The 20,509-nt window shown below is 37.5% G+C and overlaps 1 protein-coding gene across 1 annotated transcript in view; it reads right to left on the reverse strand.

Annotated features, from left to right (window-relative positions):
* Positions 1-6,823: 6,823 nt before the first annotated feature.
* Positions 6,824-20,509, reverse strand: part of LOC137039105 (scavenger receptor cysteine-rich type 1 protein M160) — a 29,926-nt gene continuing 16,240 nt past the window's right edge. Inside the window, exons 6-17 of the mRNA XM_067414319.1 lie at positions 20,093-20,413; positions 19,580-19,780; positions 17,706-18,008; positions 13,449-13,748; positions 13,029-13,337; positions 12,005-12,271; positions 9,572-9,844; positions 9,327-9,446; positions 8,959-9,039; positions 8,621-8,695; positions 7,733-7,879; positions 6,824-7,635 (exon numbers count right to left, since the gene is read on the reverse strand). Of these exons, the coding sequence (XP_067270420.1) occupies positions 7,436-7,635; positions 7,733-7,879; positions 8,621-8,695; positions 8,959-9,039; positions 9,327-9,446; positions 9,572-9,844; positions 12,005-12,271; positions 13,029-13,337; positions 13,449-13,748; positions 17,706-18,008; positions 19,580-19,780; positions 20,093-20,413 (2,597 nt within the window). The 3' untranslated portion in view covers positions 6,824-7,435. The remainder of the gene's footprint in view (positions 7,636-7,732; positions 7,880-8,620; positions 8,696-8,958; positions 9,040-9,326; positions 9,447-9,571; positions 9,845-12,004; positions 12,272-13,028; positions 13,338-13,448; positions 13,749-17,705; positions 18,009-19,579; positions 19,781-20,092; positions 20,414-20,509) is intronic.

Below are 20,509 nucleotides of genomic sequence, written 5' to 3' on the forward strand. Positions count from 1 at the left end.
GATCAACTATTAATAATAAGTTTAATTATTAAGTTGTGCTGCTTAATATTTCTGTTCTGGAAACAATGCTACAATAATAGGATTATTTATTGAATAGAAAGTTCAAATTAACATTTATTTGAAATAGAAATCTTTTGTAACATTATTGTCCTTGATAAGTAAAATGACTAATTTCTTCATAAAAAACAACTTACCCCAAACTTTTGAGCAGTAGTTTATCATTATTTCAGTTTTTAACATTGATAATAATAATAATAATAATAATAATAATAATAATAATAATAATAATAATAAATGTTTCTTGAGCAGAAATTCAGCATATTAGAATGTTTAGTTACAATGCAGACTGGAGTAATGATGCTGAAAGTTCATCTTTGCATCACAAGAATGAATTTTTAAATATATCTGAACAGAAAAACATACATTTTTAATTGAAATAATATTTCACAGTATATATACATATATACACACACACACACACACACACACATATATATATATATATATATATATATATATATATATATATATATATATATATATATATATATATATATATATATATATACACTTAATTATTCCAAACTATTTACTGTCATATTTGTCAAATAATGAAACACATGAAACCACATGACATCACTCTCTCCAGTATCCCATAAGGCTTTGAGTAACAGATGCCATGAAACAGCGGCCGAAGAACCGTGGATCTGTGTTACTGCCAGCGCTACTACTAATAAATCTTCGCTGTTATGGAAAATCACAATCTCACAGCCAACAAGTGCTTATACCGCCAATCACAGGCATGTTTGTGAAGGTTATTTCTGCTCTCACAGTACAGTACAGTGTGTCTAGACTCATGGAAACTTTGAGCAAAGCATCATATGAGATGACAGCTTGATTATATTTTTCAGCATCACTCACTGATTATGCATGAAAGCTGTTGAGAATTTTTTTTTAGAATTATAATTTAAAAAAAGACCTATTATAGATGTTGGGGTAATGCTTTGCAAGCAGGCCTAATGTGAGTGACATAATCAGATTACTTTTTTCAAGTAAAGTAACAGTTCACTTTTACAATTACAACAAAATACCTGACTTACTTTCGTATGTATTATTTAGTGGCAGAAACAATTAAGCTTCCATCGCATTTGTGATTATTATTTATTTATTTTTATTGATGAAACAAAAGTATTAAACTTTCTTCTGAAAGATATTGATTATCTTGGGGTGCATTTCCGAAACCATAGTTCCAGCGTCTGAAACTTGTGTGCTTGTAACACCTCTCAATCTGTGGTTAAAAGCACTTTTTTTTAGTTTGCATGACGTGGAATAAATCCTTAACTTGAGCAACATAAGCAAGCTGACATTCAGTGCAATCTATATTTTTTATGTTGAATAGCCTATAGGCATATTACATACAAATGTAATTTATGTCTTTTAGTTTGTCAAGAGATTTAGCAACTTTTTTTTGAAGAGTGCACATGTGCGGACGTGCTTAGTAAGAATGAGCCTGTGATTGAATCTGGAAATAAACAAAACAACTGATAAAAATAAGAATTAGTCCGCAGGTTCCATAGTTTATAGAAAAAATCTATCATGAATTTGATCTCTTCTAGCTCTTCTAGCTGCGTGACATCCTTAATCAACATGGTTGAACAGATTTGCGATGTGCTGTGTCTCATTTCAGAAAGCTGCGTCCTCCGGAGGTCGCATTTGAAGGCTGCATACGTCATAAGGCCGTCTCATTTCAAAAAAAGTGAGTAGCTCTGGGTCTCAATCAGATCCCTAGTTCAGTAGTCAGGGCACTGATAAGGGAGTCAACCCATTGACTTATGTCCTGATCAGTGCCCTGACTACAGAAGTAGGGAACGGATTGAGACGTGTCCTCGGACACTTCAAATGCGACCTTCGAATGCGTCATTCTTTCAGAGGATTTCGGAGTGTGCATGAGTGTAGCCTTCGCCGCTGGAGATAACCCACAATTCTTTGCGTCGCCATTAACAACCGTCATATATATTTTTTTATATTATATGGAAAAACTGCACCACTGCCAGATATACATGCGAGCGTAGGTGTGGTGTTTAAAATGTAAGTTCAAGCTTGTTTTTATTTTTAAGCTCTATTACCTCAAACAGATAGTTGTGGTTAACAGGATTACAACGCTTTAGTGCTTTTTAAACGTTTAGAACAGTATATTGCTGTCAAGACAAGAAACATTTCATAGTAATTTAAGTTATATATCATTTTAATTCATATAAACTGGCGTGAGAGTGCAAGGAGGCTGAACGTGTTGGCATAGCAACGTGATACTTCCTGCCTGTGTGTCCTACGAAGGACGTCTCGTTTAATTCTGATTGAGGACACTCCGAAATCAACTATAGCTAGTCACGACTGTTTGCCGAAACCATATTAGCTGTGTCTCATTTCGTTAAATTTCGAAGGCTGCATCCTACACAGGACGTGTCCTCCGGAGGAATCAGCCTTCGAAATTTAACGAAATGAGACACAGCTAATATGGTTTCGGCAAACAGTCGCGACTAGCTATAGTTGATTTCTTCAACAATGCAACGTACTAAGGTGAACTATGTCGTAGCTATCAAAATCCAGTGTTCGGCACTTTGCGTACGTGAGTTTTTGTTGTAGATGTCTGTCTTTAAATAAAAAAATATATATAAAAAATAAAAAAATAAAAATTGTTGTGTATTGTGCTAATTAATTGAGATTTCTTACAGCTCTTACAGGTTTTTGGCCTTGTCTGTTCCGTTGCTTCTATTACTCTCCCCTTTTTTTTGTAAGTCGCTTTGGATAAAAGCGTCTGCTAAATGATTAAATGTAAATGTCGTATTTTTGCAGTAAAATATAAAAAAACACTATTTTGTTCAGTTGAGTTCTTACAATATCCCAAATGTTTCCAGCTTTTTGTAAATTGTGAGAAAATTGCAATTTTCACCAAGGAGCCAGGCATCTTCATATCTGCGTTACCCTCGGTTTTATTCTGCAGAAGTGCTTTACTCTTAGCAGTGTGAACAAGAGGCATAGCAGCCGCTGAGCAAACACACAAAGCAACGTCATTACATAATTTTAAACGCACTTAAATGTATCTAATATGATAAACAGCTGCATTACCGGAAAAACGGGAATAGCGACTGTGTCCCGTCATAATAAAAGTCCCGCTGCTCGCAAGTCGTGTGTTGCTCAACAATCGCTCCAGTGGCCTTGCTCAGCTCCTTTAACACTCTTTCCTGCTCTGCTTCATACTACAGTAACGTTAATAATCACATCCATTAACATGATTCCTGCCATGAGTCCTATTCCACTGGCTGTGAGTTGAAGACCACATGTCCTAAGATTTTGAGCTCAAACTTGGCGTCATCAAACTACGCCTTTGTTTAGAATAGGCGCCCTTTAGCGGACGGAAAAAATGACATACCCTGCGTCTCAATCAGCTCCCTAGTTCACTAGTCAGGGCACTGATCAGGACATAAGTCAATGGGCTGACTCCCTGATCAGTGCCCTGACTAGTGAACTAGGGAGCCTATTGAGTCGCACCCATAGTGTCGCTTTAAGCATTGAGTTATACAGGAAACGCACCCCAGAATGACAGCACAGCTGAAAAGTTTGTTTGAGCAGCGCCCTTTACTGTGAATCTACATTTCCTTCAGCCGAGGCTTATTCATTTAACTTTTGGTGTTAAAGGGCCTTTACATTTGCTAAAAAAAACTTAGTATGCAAAAGTTGTTACTTTTTTAGGGAGTAATGCAATATTGAACACATTACTTTTAAAATGTACTTTCCCAAACACTGATTAAACAGCACATTGTAAAATGTTTTATTACATTACATACCAAAAGATTATGTCAGAATCATCCACAACCAACCTCTCAGATCAGCATGCTAAAAGTTTTGTTTTAAAAATGTTAAAATGTTTAAACATCAATAGCCTATAAACAAAATACACACTATATCACGGCCATTAGTTGAGCACAAATCAGGACGCATGATTAAACTTCTTAAACTGGCAGAGTTTTCACGGAACTGTAGAGAATGTTAAACAAATCCCAGATAATCCTCATTTGAATTTCGGAATGTTCTATTCAGAGATTCCGGCCCCTGAAGACACACGGTCACTTCTCTTCAAAAGAAACATGTTCTGTTTACACAAACCACTTACAAATGAGCCCTTTGAGTAAAGCAGATGACATGTGAACTTCACCGGCCACAGCAAGACGTCACCAAAATACACTAACACTAATGATACTAGTTATAGCACATGGCAGCTGTTACTCAGTGTAGTGAGCATATGTAAGCAGACATCTAATGCAAACAGACATTTTTGCAATATACACAGATCAGATCATGAGGGGTTGAGAAGGTGAATTCTTGATGAAACACAGAGAGCAAACTCTTGTGCTGTGAATCAAACTATAGGTTTTATAGAATGATACAGTTTAACTCACGGCACCAGAGCACTGCATCTCCAATGACACTGTTTGCCTCCAGATCTTTTGAGATATTTACTGGAGATGAAATTCAAATACAATGCACAATAGTGTAAAAAAGAGTCAAAACTATTAATTAGCCTACTTTAATGTGAAATAAATCTATAAAATGGAAACATCATCAAAGCCATTTTCAAAGCAAGCAAATACAATAAGGCAGGAAAAAACGAAATGACTGCAAAGTTTCTTACAGAATAGGATTAGGTCCAAGAAACACTTGAGATTAAAGACATTATAATGCAAGATTAAAACTGAGGAAAAAATATAAACACAATGTTGAGTCATTAAAATCATTACCAAAAAAAAAAAAAAAAACGTTATTGAAATTAAGCCTAGGAACTCTCAATACCCTTCTGAGCTGTATTCCCCTCACTCTGGACGGGCCAACCACAACGTGTATAGAGTCGGTGGGCGGGGCCATAATGACGACGGCCGAGTTGCGTTTGCGTGCTTCTAGTAAACACAGAAACTGGCGAACGGCGGCGGTCTTTCAAATCAGCTTTGACTGCGACTCTGGAAGACTTGGAGTTAAGCTTTTCTCTGAGAAAAGAACAAAGAACGGCACTGAAGTCATTCTTAAAAAGGGAAGATGTGTTCGGAGTTTAGCCGACCGGATACGGCGAATGTTTAAACTGTCAACGAGCTCTGCTTCACCTTCGTTGCTCTGGTTGGTGTAGCACTGTCCTATCGTGTGCAGAGGGAGTTTGAAAGACAACCGTTTATCCCGCCCCTCAGATTGAGCCCTGTCAATGGTGAGTTTCCAGACCAAACATCTTGATGTGGGTCTGGCTTGTCAGGCTAGCCTAATAGAGCTTGACTAATCCAACTCTGTCATGTCATCAGTATGCAATGAACATGACACTGATCGAATGTGTTTATTCAAAAACATTTTTTGACTTTTTTCTCTAAATTGAACATGTTTTTCTCAAAACACAATGGGTCCTATTTTAATGATATAAGCGCATGGCACAAGTGCACTTAGTCCGAATCCACTTTTTCTAGTTTAACGACAGGAAAAATGGTTGGCTCGCCCAGCGCATCGTCTAAAAAGGAGTCATGGGTGTGTTTTGGGCGTGACGTGAAATAAACCAACCAGAATCGTATCTCCCATTCCCTTTAAAAGCCACTTTAAAGCAGCACTAGGTAACTTTTCAACCTTCATAATATATTTATCAAGACTCTTGTGATGATGCATTGACATACAATAGGTTGAATGACACGTCTGCCATAGCCTGACGGGGTCTGTACCGTTTTAATCGTACTTTTAAACTTCGGGTTTCGGGTAGTAACCCGAGAACAAAAAGAACTACAAAATTCGACTGCTAATTCTTAATTCATTACATTTATATAGCGCTTTTCTAGACACCCAAAGCGCTTTACATATAGAAGGGGGGAATTTCCTCAACCACCACCACTGCTTTACGGCATATACGTCACTTCCACCGCCACCACTTCCTTAAATTCAGACGTGCGAGCCAAATTGTCGTTTGTTTGTCGGATGTCGGATGTCGGACGCACCCGCGACCATTAAATAGACATCTGGGGTCCGTGGGTTATGAGATGACCCGCTCATCACTAGTTCAGGGCTATCATGGTTGTCATGTCAACAAATGGCCATGGGTGCACAAATGGGCACAAATGCTGTTTAAACAATGAGCCGCTGGACGTGAAAATTATAATTGCCACTTAGCAATAAACACTTGTCGAGTCTGCCGTTGCATTGCGTCGGGTGTATGATATAGGGCAAAAAATCTCATGTGGACCTGCTCATAAGCTTCAACATATTAAAAACAAATGAACAAGAATGTACAAGACTTAAAACAGACAAAAACTGATCAAAACAACTATAAAACATATCAAAATCTAAAGATTTTTTATCAAGTTTGGCTGGCTTGTCAGCACCAAAAAAGCTGTTTTTATCAAGTCATACTCTATTGTGAAGATAAATAGATTTTGATATTCCAAAACAGTGTCCTTTCTCTTATAAATCTTAAGAGTTAACATCATTACACAGCATTCGGATTTTGGGGACGTATTAATGTTCTACTAAAATGAAATGTACATAAAATCTTATCTCTTATTATCTTAAATCTATCCTAAATCTTATATTTTATTGTAAAAGTAAAATTTGGGGTAACACTATTTCGAAGGCCAACTTTAGACATTCTACTAAGTATAAGTATGTTCACAACTACTGAAGTCTGCACTGTGACTGATTTGATTTTTATAATTTTTTCATTACCCTGTTAATTACCACTTCATTCATTTTAATGGGAATTTCTAGGTGTGTGTGTGTGTGTGTTCTGCATTTAGGATGTTATAGTCTTATGCCTTCATTTGTGTGTTTGTGTGTTTGGTGTTTTTACTTTTTGACAAATATTTTTTTTTTAAATCCCAATTTTTTACCATTTTATTCTTTGTGTGGGTCAAATTGACTTGTAAGGAAAGGACTGGTTACCATTTTTATCATGACCACAAAAACCCCTTGTGTGTGTTTTTGTGTATTCCAATTTCATGTGCAACAAAACTCCCAGCTCTGATTAAAGGGTTGGTTCACCCAAAAAAATGTGTTTACCCCATAATTCCGTCCCCCCCAAGCCATCCAAGGTGTATACATTGTTTTCAGACAAATAAAGTGAAAAAAATGACACCTATCACATGGATACTACGCTCTAGACAACGCCCTTGTTCCGTAAGCTGATTACGGAAGGCAGTCAGTTGGATTACTTTTATAATGGACGGATGCCTTTCACTACCATTATGAAGCTTGGATTAGCCAGGACATTTTTTATTATATACCTCTGATTGTATTTGCCTGAAAGAAAAATGCCATACACATCTAGGATGGCTTGAAGGTGAGTAAATCAATATGTCATTTTTATTTTTGGGTAAACTATCCATCGAAATGAAGTGTAACCACGTGGCTGGCTTCATCATTACTCTAGTTTAGCATGAACTTCTACCTCAGTGGTCACCACCACTGCATCTCCATTTACACCTGTGTCTGACTCTGAATCTATGCCTGCATCCACATCCACATCTACTTGTGCTTGTGCTGCTCTCCCTACATTTTCGACAGGTATGACATCATCATAGTCCTCCTGTTTCTCTGTCTCCACTTCATAGGTGTCCTGATCTGCAGAGAACATGAAGGAAAAAGGTCACCACCATTTCCTCAAGAGTACAAACTAAATGCAAACACACACTGCGAGGTGTGCCTTTTAGTGATGTACCAAGCATGTTGACGGATCGCATGGGAAGGAGTGGGACTTCGTCATCAGTGTGAGTTTGGTGGGGAGAGGTGTCACTGTTTTGTCCCTCAATGTCATCATATTCGGTCCCAGAAGAGCCTGCACTTCTGTTGTCTGCATCCTCCTCTCCTGTTGGAGAAAACAAATATATATTTAGATAATTAGGATTTCGTTATTCTAAAACCTGTGTCCTTTCTCTTATAAAACACGACAGTAAGCATCATTAAACAGCATTTGTATAAACGATATTGTATGAATGCTGAATATGCAAATGTATATTTATTTATAGAAAACATATTTAGATAAATGTATTAATATATTACATATAATTTATCTGTTTTTATTTTTATTTCTTTTTCTCATAGAGCCTGAAAATGTTCTATACATTTTAGTCAGTTTCATATTAATGTATTTAGCCTAATATTGGATGGGACGTCATTTAGCCTTAAAAAAAGAAAAAAAGAAAGGAAAACCAGTGTAAATAAAATAATTTAAATGTCATTTGTTCAATATTGTCTTCATTATTGATTGACACTTTACAATTAGGTTCGTTAGTTCACTACATTATTTAACATGAACTAATAATGAACTGCAGTTATAAAGCATTTATTTATCATTAATGTTATTGTTTATTTATAATTAATAATTTATCATTATTAAAATCTTGATCACATTAGTTAATGTACTGTGAACTAACATGGACAGCTGTATTTTTATTAACTAACGTTAACTAATACAACCTTATTGTAAAGTGTGACAAAATGATAAAATTCATGATGAAACATGTTATGTTATTTTACAGTGTTATAGAACAATTGGATGGAAAAATGGACGTGTAGGCAGAGACAGACAAATATTTGAATATCTTACCTGTCTTGTTCTTGGCAGTATCCACATCCGCATAATCATCATATTCTAACGATGACGCGCTCCCTTGAGATAAATCTGAAACAGATTCAGCGAGCAGTAATATCTTTGCTTTAAAGAAGCACGCACACGTTGTGTTTTCATGTTGGGGACTTTCCATATACATGATTTTTATACTGTACAAACTATATATTCTCTCTCCTTACACTAACTCTACCCCTAAACCAGTAATCACAGAAAACCTTTTGCATTTTTACATTATTTAGAAGCTATTTTCCTCATGGGGACCAAAACACACACGCACGCACACACACAATAATAAAATCTTATTTGAAATGTACCTTTGTCCTTCGTATCCATGTTATTCATTTCATTCCTATCAGTCTTGATGTCTTTGCCATTTTTATTTCTGTAATGTCTTACTGCAAAAAGATAAACAGAAAGAAAATTGTGCTTTTGGTGGTCAGGGATGATCAATGGATACGGTTAATGTTGTGTTATATGTTAAAGTTATATCATTTTAGATTTATGTGAGTGTTGTGCCTCTGTTAGCTATTGTTCAGTATGTATTCAAGGATCGAGAAACACCGCCACCAACAGGTTAAGAGGATGAAGGCACTTCAAATGTCACTGTAACTTCAGCGAGTGAAAATAATGTTTGTCTGCAGATCAAGACGACATCTTTCTGCATGGGACAAGCGATACTCACAGGCTAGAAGCAGGCGTTTCCTATTCATCCACATGAAAACCATAATCAGCAACGCCAGCATGGCCAGCGTCAGACCCACTATCAGACCAGAACTGACTGGAGGTGTTTTCTCAATATAACCTGCAGTTGTAATGATACAGTTTCACAGGTCAGAAATAATCATGAACTAAAGCTAATTAACAAGAAAGCAGGGTAAAATAAATACAAAAATTATAGATAATTATTATTTCTCTGTCATTTTTTACCTTGACATTTGATTTCAGCAGGTTTTCTGCATCTCCCTTTTTCTAAATGCACACACTGACCAATGGGGTCAGTGGGATGGTGACTCTTTGGACAGTTAATGGTCACACTTGTATCAGGTCTAATGTCCTTTTCACTCACAGGTGTATTGCAATTAAGCTTTTGACAAACTTCTGCTGTATTATTTAGTTCTCCACAGACATATTCCCATTGATTTCTATAATTGACCACAAGCTTCCCGCCACACTTCTCAGTGGAGCCAAACATAATACCATCTGCAATAAAAATGTAAATTCTGGAAGTAACTGGTAGTATATTCCATACATTTGACAAATCTTTTTAATGTTTAAAAAACATGTATATGTCTGTCAAAAGCAAATTAGGAATACACAAGTATATAGATGAGCGAACAGAAATTCACCAACAGCCACAAAACGTAATTTTCATAAGATGTTTAAAGGTACACTATGTAACTTGTGACCCTTCAGCGGTTAAAAAACAAAATTGCATGCATTTTGCGGAGGAACATTTTTGAGTTGTTTTTCAGCTCTGCGTGCGGATGAATAAGCGGTTCACTCTGTGTGCATTTAGCGGCATCTAGTGGTGAGGTTGCAAATTGCAACCACCCACTGCTCACCCCTCCCTTTCGAAGCACATGGAGAAGCTACGGTGGCTGACACAGGACAAAGATGACGTCGTCTGAGACAGCAGAGAGTGACTGATGACTAGGGCTGCACAATATATTAAAATGATCTAAATATCGCAAATGTATATCGCAATATGCATTTTGCAATGGCACGCAATATCTGAAAGATTTGAATAGGCTACTTTTCAACATTTAAAAAAAGTATGTTTTAGGTCGAAGCTGCAACGCATATAGCAGAAAATAGACTGGGCACATTACTTTTATGTGTCGTGCTTGATGTTAAAAAGAGTTAATACAATAACTTGCGAAAAACAACAACTTGCAGTCTCACGCTGTCTGACACACACACACACACACACACACACACACACACACACACACACCAAAACGTGCACAAGTGGGATCTCTGAAAGCGTGTGATCCCTTCAGTTTTGTTTCGTGCCTACATTACATTTGCAATTAATTTTTTTTGTTTGTTAACATTGATGTTAAAATTATATTGTCAGTTTTGAGACATACATTTTTGCTAAAACGCTGCTGGTCACTTTCAGACTGGTCACTTTTTCCACTGTAAAAACTTGACGGCACAAAATGCCAACTTCACCATATGCGGACCTGCAGTAATGCTCATTCTATAAGGTAATAAAAGCATACCAGTACATTATGTACAGTCTTTATACACCACTGAAAATATATAGTTATGTATATTATATTGCATTTCGGTCAATAGATCCTCATAAGTAATGCACACTAGTGTCCTTTAAGTGTCCAGTAAGCAATTTCTGGTAAATTTTTCGCAAAAAAGCCAAAATGAATTTTTGGCTCTTGTGGATGAAAGACAACTCCCAGAATGCACTTGCTTCGCTGCCCTACAAGGCCACACCCTAAGCCACTGCTACTGTACGCCCCCAACGTCGTTGATTTTCTTAGTAAGTAATACAATCATTTCATTCAGTTAGAGAATAAACACTACAATTTAAAACTGAACGTGGCTTTTCAATAACGTGTGAGTGAGCCGAAAGAAAGTCACGGGACAAACGCAGGAGAGATTCCATTCATCACGGAGAGCGCAGAGCTGAGGTAAGCGCGGCAGTCATTTACAGCGCTAGTCCAGTCTGGCACGTTTTCTGATCACATATGGAAGCTAAACTTTTATAGGAATTTATTGAAAAGTTGAAACACTTTCTTTTCTCTGCACCGCTCCGTTATGAATGCCAGAGGCCGAGCATTTTGAGAGTGAGATCTCTTCCCTTTGAGCGGGCTGAAAACATGCGGAAATAGCTCCCTCTACTGGCTGTAGGCTTTAGCCTCTGGCCAAAACAGCCTCCAATGATGCAAAATTACGATATTTGTATCATCAGAGGATATTTTCCAGAAATAAAATGCATAATTCTCTCGTCTCAGGGTGATATAAGGGGGGAAGAACCATAATTAGAATATACTACAGGGTTTACTAATACAAAGCCTTATGCTATCGCTGAAGTAACCCTTAAGCAGTCCTAATTATAGCCTGCAAGAGAAGGTTCTATCAGCGCTACTTATTTGGAACCCCTAAACCTTTCTATAGAACCCTTTTTACGTGCCAAAAGGGTTCTTTCTTGTCATAATAGAACCTTTTTAGCATAAAAGGTTCTTTGGAGTTCAACCCAAAGAACCCTTTATGCTAAAAAGGTTCTATTATGACAAGAAAGAACCCTTTTGGCACTTAAAAAGGGTTCTATATAGAAACTTAAGATCCTTTATAGAACAATTTCTTCTACGAGTGTATAGTATTATGTGTATGACTCACATCTACAGGCCACAGAAAGGATATCCTCACATTTGTCCTCTGTATTGCCACACTGCCCCAGTCTCATCTCATGGCCAGTGCAGCTTAAATGCAAACAATTTTTTTTAGCAGTGTTTGCCGAAGTCCAGTTGTAGGTGGCATTACCACATCCGAGGCTCTCACATAGCCTATTGGCCATCTGATCATAATAATGATTCCCACAAACATGCTTATTATTTATTAACACCTTGCCTGTGCAATGGCTTGAGAGCTTAATGTCTGGATTACCTGGAGATGAGAGAAACAAGACAATTAGATATTCCTGTAAAGTAGGTTAATAGAGAAGTTGGGAAAGAATTTTAGAATTTAGAAAAGTTTGGCATGAGAATGAGAATAAGAAAATGTTGCCATGGCCACAGTATATTGAATTGAAATGACTTAACTGCAAATCAACAAAATCCAACTAAACAGGCAAAGTGCTAAATACTGCCATTCTGTTTAAATCCGTTTTGAACACTTTGGGGTAAATTAGAGCATTCTGGAAAATGAAGTGGTGTTCTATATAGTTAAAAATGTGTTAATTTACTTTAATAAATAACTAAATAACTTTGTGTGTGTGTGTGTGTGTGTGTGTGTGTGTGTGTGTGTGTTTAGCATAAAACGTAGTATTATTAATATTTTAATTAGTTAAAAAAAAAAAAAAAAATAATATATATATATATATATATATATATATATATATATATATATATATATATATATATATATATATATATATATATATATATATATAATTTATTCATTCATTTATTTATTTTATTTAGTTTTAGGTTTAGTTTGTTGCATGATTTTGTCAATTTTAATAGTTTTGGTCTTTTTAAAATGTCTATATATATATTTAAGCCCCAGTACTGTTCCAGTTCTATGCACAAATACATTTATTAATTTATAACTGAACTGGAATTTAAAGGGGATTGTCAATATAATTCTGAATGTGTTCTGAATGTGAATGAGTTCATAACGGAGGTGATTCCTTCATTCCTACCATCACAGCTGATGTTTAAATGCGCATTAAGCGTGACAGCCTGATCTTGTCTCTCACATTCCCATATATTCTTCTTCCCTGAGCAATTATAGGTCTTATTCCACCACTCTGTCTCCTCAGGCAAGTATATGTTCTCGTGTGATGTGTAGTTTCCACACTGTAGATACTCGCACAGCTTTTGCCCTTCCTCTTTGCCCCATCCCTGTCCGCTGACGAGCTGTGATTTCTCTGTACCGTTTACATTTAATAGAGAATATACAGGACCACTGCATGAGGCATCCTTTTTATACATGTAAAATCGTTGCCATCCTGTTAAATGAATGTCATAATTATTAAAGTTTTTGTTTAAAAGAAGATGCAAAAATGTAAAAGAAATGTAGGCACATTTCTCAATTATTAGCATTAAAAGGTGCAAAATACCTGTGCATTTCAGATAGCCGGGAGTACATCGTTTGGTTGAAATGTATGTGAAGGTGCATTCGGAAACAGATTTGGCACTGCCAAGACACTGAATTCCAGATATTCCAGTTGTTATATACTCATCTCGCCAAACCAAATTTGACTCGAACTCCCCACAGTTCAATTCCCTGCAGATTAAATCTTTAAGATGTTTATTTGTAAGACTCTCTTGGCAGACAGGTGTCCACATCCCAGAGTAAAACAGTGACACTTTTCCAGCACATTTGTCTCTTGGATCCTCCAGTTTAGCTTTGATGCTGCCTGTTGGTAGTATCAAATAAATGTTTAAGGTTTTTTAATGTTTTTTTTATATGAGTATGTGGTGTTTTTAATATACTTTAAGACAAACCATGTGCAAATTCATAAGTCAACACTATTGTTGAGTATCTTCTCCTTTAGTCTTTAGCATTGTGAGACTGCCCGCAATTCAATTCCCTGCAGATTTTCAATTCGTATTTGCAGATTGCAAATAAGAACTCTCAGAAGTGTAGGAGAAGGTACCCATGAAAACATATGTGTAAAACGATTAACAAAATCTCACATTTTAACTAGAGATGCACCAATACTAAATTTCTTCACCAAACAGCTGATTATTCAGAATATCTGCTGAAACCGATAGTTTGATTTTCTTAAGGGGGGAAAAAATCTCTCCTAGCTAATGCTGGGAAAATATGCAGGGAACACTCTCATTTGGCACATTAGTATAATATTAGAGGTTCAAATTAACAACAGAGCCTAATTATATTCAACTGCTATGCATTTTAAAATATAATAATTACACCCAAATAAAAACTGAAATGTTTGTATACAACATTTCTATTTTTTATGTTTTAGCTAACTAATAACTCTACAAACACCGGACAATTTGTCTGAGGTAAATGCAAGGTTAAGTGAGTGTGTTCTCAAGCTGTTTTATTGATGTCTTTCCACAGTTTTCAAACACCGATTGAGTGATTACATGAGATATTTCGGTAAGTTGTAGCCTGTACTATATCTCTCAACATACTTTTCGATGTTCATGCATGTGTTTTTTTTGTATTGAAGATAAAGAGATGACTGAGCTCTGCACGGCTGCTTGAACTGAGGCGTTACAGCGATCTGCCATGTCACATTTAAGAGCATTAAAAAAAAACATTTTGATTGCCTATATGGCAGATAAAGTCATTATTTAGATTTTTTTTGCGCACAAAAACTATTCTCGTCGCTTGGTAAAATTATTGTACAGCGACTGTAGTGAGATGGACTTTGTATCGATGTCTTTAGTGCCTTTATGGGTCTTGTGAGTGGAAATATACTGAATGCCAATGGAGGCATTTAAGCACGAAGATGGATAGAGAAGTGGTAGGTTGTTTTCCGTTTATCACACCTCTTGTGGTCTGATTGGATAAAGTGCTCTCCAATTGCATACAGAGTCATTTGAATTATGCTCGATTATCACGCCTCTTGTGCAGTAGAAAATATAGAGCAGACTCCCCAGACCAATGTTCAGCTTTGTGTGGTGATAGCCAAACAATAATCAGCCCTGAACATCATCTGATTTTAAACAATCAGCTAATGGCCGATATTGAAAATATATATTTTTTAATTGATATTGGCCGTTAAATCAGTTGCATCCCTAGCCTAGAAATCTAGACGCACCCTAGCGGCAGGCATGGGCGTAGGTTTAGGGGGGGACGCTAGGTACTAGTCCCAATCAATATTTTAAGATGGCAAAATTGTCCCCACCAATATTTTAGCGAACTCCTTCATGCTGCTATATGGATCGATTCCGACGGACAAATGAAACGGTTGCCACCCGTCCCTTGAAATACGTTATTGTAGGGAATATGCTAGCCTGACAAGCCAGACCCACATCAAGATGTTTGGTCTGGAAACTCACCATTGACAGGGCTCAATCTGAGGGGCGGGATAAACAGTTGTCTTTCAAACTCCCTCTGCACGCGATAGGATAGCGCTACACCAACCAGAGCAACGACGGTGAAGGGGAGCTCGCTGACTGATTAAACATTCACTGTATCCGGTCGGCTAAACTCCGAACACATCTTCCCTTTTTAAGAATGACTTCAGTGCCGTTCTTTGTTCTTTTCTCGGAAAGCTTAACTCCAAGTCTTCCGGAGGCGCGGGCAGAGCTGATTCGAAAGACCGCCGCCGTTCGCCAGTTTCTGTGTTACTAGAAGCACGCAAACGCAACTCGGCCATTATGGCCCCGCCCGCCGACTCTATACACGATGTGATTGGGCCGTCCAGATTCTGAGGAATACAGCTCAGATAGGAATTGAGAGTTGCTAGACCAGACTTGCGGGCAAATTAAATTTGCTGCCGCTAGGGTGCGTCTAGATTTCTAGGCTACTGATATGCTATAAAACGTCACTAAATATGATCAATTCAACCAATCAGTGACGCGCAGTAATATTTCATAATAACATGAGTTTGGTGTAGTCACGTGTGACGTGGCACGGTGCAGGGGCGGATCTACTGGGTGGGGTTCAACTGCCACCCTAAGAAAAACCATTGCCACCCTGTCTGCCACCCCAGCAGTGCATCCTAAATTCCCAATGTAATAAATATAAATAGTTTCCTCTACCGATTTACATCAGCGGCGCTTCTGTGATGAGATAATAGCAAGAAAACAAGTCTTTCTGTAACGAAGATAATGTGTAGAAGCTCAGTCTAGGTGCTAATTCTGGGTTTATTTTCTACACTTCCTATTGTTGTTCAAACAAATTACTCAAGAACTGCTTAAGCCTAGTTCAGACTGCACGATTTTCAAACTCGTCGGGTCACTGCTCTATTCACACTGCATGACTATCTGGGGTATCATTCAGTCACTGCTGTGTTCACACTGCACGATGGTTTGACGACAGAGGAGTTCACACTGCATGACTGAACAAGAGGAAGGATCGCCGACAACTCTCTCTCTCTCCGCAAACTACGTTTCCCAACTACACGTGCGATGTGCCGAGTAAACAACGCGAGATCACACGTGCGTCAGATCGGAGTTCTCGCGCGAGACTTTGAATTGTTATTTAAAATGATAAACTGCACAATTTTTGCTTCAAACTGTATGTGCGCTGATTTGTGGAGAAAAAGAAAAAAAAGATTATGGCGGAAGAAATTGTTGGAGAGACAGGGAGCCAGGATTTTGTTCTGCAAAGACAGTTTGAGGTAAATAAATAATTATTTAATGTGCTGCTGCTGTGGCTGGATGTGCAAATGTTTGGCGTTTGTTTCTGTCTGATAGAATTGTAAATATATCTATTAAAATACTGATATTCTATCTATAACTCCTCCCTGAACCTCCCGCTGCCCTGCATCTCACTCTTTCATTGGCTGTCGGTCATCGCCGATGTAATTTTCAGTCAGAACGCTGTTCACACAGCAGGAGTTTGAATCGCCGACAGCTCCAGATATTTAGCATGCCAAATATCTCACCGGCGTCGGCAACTCGTCTGGGATTCTCTCTGATCGCGTCTTTGATTATTGACACTGCGTGATTGTCACTCGCGTGCAGGAGCACCGATTTGCCTGTGATCTCGGGCATTTGTCGGCGATTTCGCAAAACCTGTCGGCGACTCAAAATCGGGGCAAAAATCGGGCAGTGTGAACTAGGCTTTAAGCCTAGTTCACACTGCCCGATTTTTGCCCTGATTTTGCAAATGTATTGAGTATTGAGAGTTTGCAACTCTCAATACACTTCTGAGCTATAAATGCCAAACTCTGGTCAGGCCAATCACATTGTGTATAGAGTCGGTGGGCAGGGCTTAACATAATGACTTGCGTGGTTCTAATAAAGAAACTGGCAAACGGCGGTCTTTCGAATCAGCTTTGACCACGACTCTGGAAGACTTGGATTTAATCTTTTCTCTGAGAAAAGAACGGCACTGACGTCATTCTTAAAAAGGGAAGATGTGTTCTGAGTTTTGCCGACTGGATTCACCTTCGTTGCTCTGGTTGGTTGTAGCGCTATCCTATCGCGTGCAGAGGGAGATTGAAAGACAACCGTTTATCCGCCCCTCGGATTGAGCCCTGTCTATGGTGAGTTTCCAGACCAAACATCTTGATGTGGGTCTGGATTGTCAGGCTAGTGTATCCCAAATTATCCCCTTAACATCTTTTAAGTTTGACACTTAAAAATAAAAACATTGCCAAATTTCTGATGACTAAAAAAACAACAACATACAAACATTTGTCAGTGAACAAAGGAACTGTGCACATTACCTGAGCAAACCACTGCTTTAATGGCGCAGCTGTCTTTGCTGTCAGTAAACTTGCACGTGCTCATTTTTTGCCCCTCCGTTAAGCAGTACACACCGCTGATGCTCACAGACTTTTCTTCTCTTGGAAGTTGGCTCGTAATTGGATCACCACATTCCAAGTCTTCACAGAGCTTTTCGGAATATTTATCTTCCCAGGCGTAGGAGCAAACTCCTCTACACTCAGTTGATTTTTCTTCTCTGCAGACCTCCACCTTTCCCCAGCATTTTTCATTAAGGTTATTCCGTAGTGCCATACGCACTGAGCCTACAAGTGGCATAATTAAGAATAAAAGCATTTTACACAGAGCAATGTTAAACCTACACTATGTAACTTTAGGCCCTCTGGAGGTTAAAAATAAAACGGCATACATACACATGCACTGATCAGGCATAACATGATGATCTTATATAATCGTATTGTGTTGGTCCCCCTTTTGCTGTCGAGGCATGGACTCCACTAGACATTAGCATTAACAGCTTTAACTTCTTGACCAATTTGAGCTTTAGTAGCTCGTCTGTTTGATCGGAACACACAGGCCAGCCTTCGCTCCCCACTTGCATTCATGAGCCATGACCCACCCTGTTGCCGGTTCACCACTGTTTCTTCCTTAGACCACTGCAGACCAGGAACACCCCACAAGAGCTGCAGTTTCAAGGATGCTCTGACCTAGTCGTCTAGCCATCACAATTTGGCCCTTGTCAAACTCACTCATAAATCCTTATGCTTGCCCATTTTCCCTGCTTCTAACCAAGCCTTCAGCACTCCTCTCGGAAACTGAAGCCTCTGCTCCTCGATCTCCCCTAGGTGTTGGTCCCAGTAGAGGTCATAACCCCTGCCCTGCCCTCAGTGTTTTCTAATGGACGCAAGACAAACTAAACAATCAAATTACACTTCAAATTATTTTTAACCGGTTAAGGTTGGGGACAGTTTTGTGGAATCTTTAAGGGTGGGCTGAACAGTGTAATTATATGTAAATGTAATTACAGAAATTAATTAAAGCATACACTTTCCAAAGCGACAGGCTTTTTTTTTTCCTTCTTTTTTAAAAAAAATTAAAATGTAAAATATAAATTTAGGAGAATTAGGAATAATTTACTGCCATTAATATGCAAAGATATTAAGCAGCAAAACTGTTTTCAACCTTGAAAATAATGATAATAATAATAATAACAATAATAATAATAATAATAATAATAATAATAAAACGTTCTTCTTTCTTGAGCAGCAAATCAACATATTAAACTGAAGACTGGAGTAATGATGCTGAAGTTTAAGCTTTGTGTCACAGGAATAAAATATATTTTTGAAATATATTCAAATAGAAAACAGTTATTACAGTAAACAGTATTACTGTATATTTTTGATCAAGTAAATGCAGCATTGGTGAGCAAAAGAGACTTCAAAAACATAAAAAAAGACAGGTACTGTACTGTATTTCCTTCTTTAAGTCTAAAATCCAAGTAAGATTCTGGGTGACACATTATTGTTTTGTTTTTTTAAAAGAACGCTGTGCCTTTAAGACCGCACGTGGTTATGGTTTGCTGTTGAATTCAGTGTGGTTTTCCATCAAAAACTCTTGGCAATGAGATATAATTACAATAAAATGACAGTAGTCAGAATAACAATATAGTCAACGAGTCAATTACTTGAGTTGTATAAGGCACCTTGACTAACCTCAGGGGAAAACAAACAAACAAATGCTACAAAAGTGTACGATATGGTCTATGTAATCCTAAAGTAAACTACTATTCACAAGAACAGATGAAAAGTTTGCAGAAAATTGAAGTCATATATACTAGGTTAAAAACCATGAGACATTGTGGTGACACACATACCTGAACATGTGACATTGATATATGTGCTGTTGAGCTGCTTTTCAAAGGATCTGTGGTTTAAAGGACCACACTGCATTAGATGGCATATCTTGATGGCTTCTGTCTCGTTCGCTGGTATCTGAGCCTTAACATCATCAAATCTCTTGATGTGTACAATCCCCCGGCAGGGGGAATCACCTTCAAAGAGCATAATATTTTCATCTGAGAATGAAGATAAAGTATTTGTGGTTAATTATAGTGCATGCTCTACATGAAGAGTACTCAGGGTGACACCTTAGATTTAATTACTTAATGAACAAATAAACTACTTGGATGAATTCTTTTGAAAATGATGTAAATATTGTAAAAAAAAAAAAAAGTCAAAAAGTTACATTTTCTAATAACAATATGTTGGTATATATATATATATATATATATATATATATATATATATATATATATATATATATATATATATATATATAATTACTTTTGAGACTTTCTGCAGTGCTGTATATATATATTATTACTTACTTTGGCAAAAGATTTCTACATTTGGCTCTCTTCTAGCATGTATGGGGTTGGATGTACCCTGTTTCCAGCACTCATGGAGTTTTGCTGAAGAGCTACCACACTTGAAATCCCATGATGTTTTCAGTTGCTCCCATTTGTTCTCAACTGTTTCTTTCATTGAAACGTTAGAAGATTTGCCACATTTGAGATGTTCACACACCACGTTTGAGTTTTCAGTGCTCCAGTCTTTGAAGCTTATGGGCTTCCATGAGCCTTTCCATTTCAGCTCTACACGTCCAGAACAATCACCCAGACCATTACTCAAACGCACATCCAAGCTGCCTGCCATTTAAAACCATGATACTTTATTATTGCATCAGTTACAGGTGATTTGAGTAACTTTCCTGAATGTTCTGAGTAGATCATAATTAGCTGCAA

Source organism: Pseudorasbora parva, chromosome 13 (genome assembly GCF_024679245.1).
Source record: "Pseudorasbora parva isolate DD20220531a chromosome 13, ASM2467924v1, whole genome shotgun sequence".
Taxonomy (NCBI): domain Eukaryota; kingdom Metazoa; phylum Chordata; class Actinopteri; order Cypriniformes; family Gobionidae; genus Pseudorasbora; species Pseudorasbora parva.